The sequence below is a fragment of the Pollicipes pollicipes genome, unplaced genomic scaffold (assembly GCF_011947565.3).
Source record: "Pollicipes pollicipes isolate AB1234 unplaced genomic scaffold, Ppol_2.1 Scaffold_3216;HRSCAF=3773_pilon_pilon_pilon, whole genome shotgun sequence".
NCBI classification, from domain to species: domain Eukaryota; kingdom Metazoa; phylum Arthropoda; class Thecostraca; order Pollicipedomorpha; family Pollicipedidae; genus Pollicipes; species Pollicipes pollicipes.
In genome coordinates, this window is record NW_023596251.1 from 2313379 (window position 1) to 2317108 (window position 3730).

Below are 3730 nucleotides of genomic sequence, written 5' to 3' on the forward strand. Positions count from 1 at the left end.
CCAGCTGTCAGGGGTCACCAAAGGGCAGTCCAACGTCACCAGCGTCAGGGGTCACCGACAGAGGGCAGTCCCGCGTCACCAGCTGCCAGGTCACCAACAGATGGCAACCGAGCTGTCACTAGCTATCAGGGATGACCGATGGAGGGCACCCCAGTCGTCACCAGCTGTCAAGGGTCACCGACAGAGGGCACCTCAGCTGTTACTAGCTGTCAGGGGTGACCGATGGAGGGCAACCCAGCCGTCACCAGCTGTCAGGGGTCGCCGACAGAGGGCAGCGCCTCACCTCCACACAGGTCTCGATCTCCGCGAACTCATTCATGATGGGGATGACCGCCTCCAGCGTGCTGTACTCCACCAGGTCCACCTGCGGCACGGGCGGAGGGAGGGGGTCAGAGATGACGCGCTGCGCACACGGAGGTGGCCGGCCCGACTCTGGAAGGTGGCTTGCAGTCAGCGCCACTGCGTCCGGAGTTTGACGAAGATGCAGTCACACCCAGATCCGTACCCGTAGCTGAATCGGCCAGAGCGCCGGCCTCCCAGCCTACCGGTGGCGGGGTGGGCGGATTCGGGCCGCTTCGGCGCCCGCTGTTTGCCCCTGGCTGGGGTGGCTCGCGGCCCACTAGTCAAGCGGGTCAGAGGGCGGGCGGACCGTGGCAGGCACTGTAGTGGTTTAAACTTTCGATACAAAAACTATCCGTTGAATCGGAAACTTCTCGATCGGATGGTGGGTATTTACATCACAAGCAGTGGTTAACTTGAACTCGGATTCCGGAAACCAACTCCATCAAAATGTTCAGTTTTCTATCGGTGAACAACAGCTTAACAGCTAGATGAGCGCAACCACTTCCAACAAATGACGTCAGAGCACGTCAAGCATACGGAAACAGATGTCACTATTCGAATAGAAATGTTTAACATTCCCCCCCCCCCCCCCCTTATTTCGCGCCATCATCGCTTACAGCCTTTAGCCATCTGTCACGCGCAATCGTAGCTTTAGATGCTTACATTTCAAGAAGCAGGTGACGCGAGGCACATGTGACGGTCATGTACGCAAGACCGGGTCATCGGCAGGGTTTTGTCTAAATTTTCAAACTTTCTCCCACTTTTTAAAGAAACGCAACGCACATCTTCACACGCCCTTTAGGGAACGCCAGCGACAGCAGTGACCATATTAGCGCTCAGGGGCCATGGGTCAGCCGGGATTTGAACCGGGCTCCCCACGTGGGAGCTAAAGGTGCTGACAGTCGGCGATTACGGCCCCAAGTGTCGCAATATGACGCGGTGGAACTAACCAGTTCTTTTTTTTGCGCACCGTTGAGGGTTCCACAGGAACTGGATGTTCTCACGAGCGTCAAACAGGAGCGCACTATCTGACCTGCCTTGGCTTGTACAAATTATTACCCTTGACGAACTTCCTTGCATCAGAATCGACTGCTTTAACAGCTCTTAGCCTCGCGTATTTGGCCACTTGCCGAGGCGTTTGCCCGTCACTGGTAAAGCGATCCCGTCTCTGGTGCAGCAGTTCCTTTCGCCTCCTGTGTGCCGCCGCGGCCAGGCTCCGGCCGCCCCGCGAGGTAATCGCCACTGCGATCAAGTCGTGTTGATGACTGAATTGTTATTGAACTGCTTCTACGTGGTCTGTTTCCATTTTGTTATTGGGTAGGGTACCGATTTGGGCAATATTTTATGCATATCCTGTCGCAAATATATCCCACATTTTGGGTATGCGGTTGCAGTTATATCACAGTACCATTGCTGTTCCTTTCATCAAGAATCATGTGGCTGCAATGTAACATATTTAGCAAACAAATGGATGTCATGGCCTCCGAGCTTCGGCCAGATCACGCCAGTTTTAACTAGTTTTAACCTATGACCCCAATATGGCAACAGAGACCAGCGTTGTCAAGCTGCAATACTGGGCTCTGCCATATGAAATCCCGGCATTAAACGCTGGGAGATGCTGAAAGAAGGAATTGAAAGGGAAATAATTATGTTCCGCACTTCAGGGACCCGACAATTTCACCAAAAGCGAAAAGCTCTTAGACACCCCAGTGGACAGGCGAAACGCCACATTGTGGAGGCCAACGCCAGCACGCACATTACGCGTGCGCAGCGCGGCAGCACCTACCTTGTTTCCGACCAGGATCACTGGCGTGGAGTGGCCCTCCCCGAGTGTCTGGCGCACCAGCGGCAGCCAGTAGTCTGTCACCTGAGGACAACAACATCAGCTCAGGTCGGGCAGATGTCTGGCGCACCAGCGGCAGCCAGTAGTCTGTCACCTGAGGACAACAACATCAGCTCAGGTCGGGCAGATGTCTGGCGCACCAGCGGCAGCCAGAAGTCTGTCACCTGAGGACAACAACATCAGCTCAGGTCGGGCAGATGTCTGGCGCACCAGCGGCAGCCAGAAGTCTGTCACCTGAGGAACAACATCAGCTCAGGTCGGGCAGATGTCTGGCGCACCAGCGGCAGCCAGAAGTCTGTCACCTGAGGACAACAACATCAGCTCAGGTCGGGCAGACGTCTGGCGCACCAGCGGCGGTCCAGTCTGCCGCTGCCTGGGACGCGGACGTCAGCTCAGGTCGGGCAGACGTCTGGCGCACCAGCGGCGGTCCAGTCTGCCGCTGCCTGGGACGCGGACGTCAGCTCAGGTCGGGCAGACGTCTGGCGCACCAGCGGCGGTCCAGTCCGCCGCTGCCTGGGACGCGGACGTCAGCTCAGGTCGGGCAGACGTCTGGCGCACCAGCGGCGGTCCAGTCTGCCGCTGCCTGGGACGCGGACGTCAGCTCAGGTCGGGCAGACGTCTGGCGCACCAGCGGCGGTCCAGTCTGCCGCTGCCTGGGACGCGACGTCAGCTCAGGTCGGGCAGACGTCTGGCGCACCAGCGGCGGTCCAGTCCGCCGCTGCCTGGGACGCGGACGTCAGCTGAGGTCGGGCAGACGTCTGGCGCACCAGCGGCGGTCCAGTCCGCCGCTGCCTGGGACGCGGACGTCAGCTGAGGTCGGGCAGACGTCTGGCGCACCAGCGGCGGTCCAGTCCGCCGCTGCCTGGGACGCGGTCGTCACGGCAATGTCCGCCAGCTGCCGGCACACGGTTGTCCGGCCCTTGCGGGTATGACCATAACTCTCAGGTAGCATCGACCTCCCTTGAACACATCGGTTGCACAGCCATGCAGTGGGCTACCCGTTGGCTGGCAGCTCAGCTTTTCCACTCATGGAAAACTGCCCTCATTTGCCGGTCGCGAACAGCACCATGTGGTGCTTGTCACACCTTGTCAAGGGTGTCCTCATCGTCGACGGCGTAGATGACACAGATGACATGCGCCCGCAGCAGCTCCGCCAGCTGCTCCTCTGTCTGCTCCAGTGCTGCCACACACAGGACAGTCAGCACATGCTACCAGTCAGAGCTGGTCATGGGGTGGGTCACTGCTGCCAAAACTTTGTCTGATCTATATCATATATCATCTGAGCATTGTTTTTTCTGTAATCCAATACCACATATCACCATGATTTTCTCCTGCAGTGCTAAAGCCATACCTTCATATGGCTAAAGAGCAGAGTAATTTTGCAATATGAGGGTGCCAATATCAGAATGTCAGTTTTCATGATCAAATTTAGTGATGCATCATGCTAAGAAGACATGTTCTAGACCTTCATGTATCAACACTTGTTAAGATTTTAGCACTTACTATTCTAGCATGCTAAGATGCCAAATGCCAAATGCCTCAACA

General features: G+C 56.9%; 1 protein-coding gene and 1 long non-coding RNA gene across 2 annotated transcripts in view; one reads left to right on the forward strand and one right to left on the reverse strand.

Moving 5' to 3' along the window:
- The window catches only part of LOC119091013 (equilibrative nucleoside transporter 4-like), a gene marked incomplete at its 5' end in the record, with an annotated part of 16103 nt that extends 15968 nt beyond the window's left edge, over positions 1–135 (forward strand). The window contains 1 exon segment of the mRNA XM_037213735.1: positions 101–135. Within this exon segment, the coding sequence (XP_037069630.1) occupies positions 101–135 (35 nt within the window).
- A 148-nt stretch (positions 136–283) lies between these two features.
- LOC119090908 (uncharacterized) lies at positions 284–3342 on the reverse strand. Its single transcript, XR_005093322.1, has 3 exons — positions 3271–3342; positions 2129–2209; positions 284–364 (listed from the first exon to the last, which is right to left on the reverse strand). It is a non-coding gene; the product is annotated as an uncharacterized LOC119090908 (long non-coding RNA).
- Positions 3343–3730: the final 388 nt, after the last annotated feature.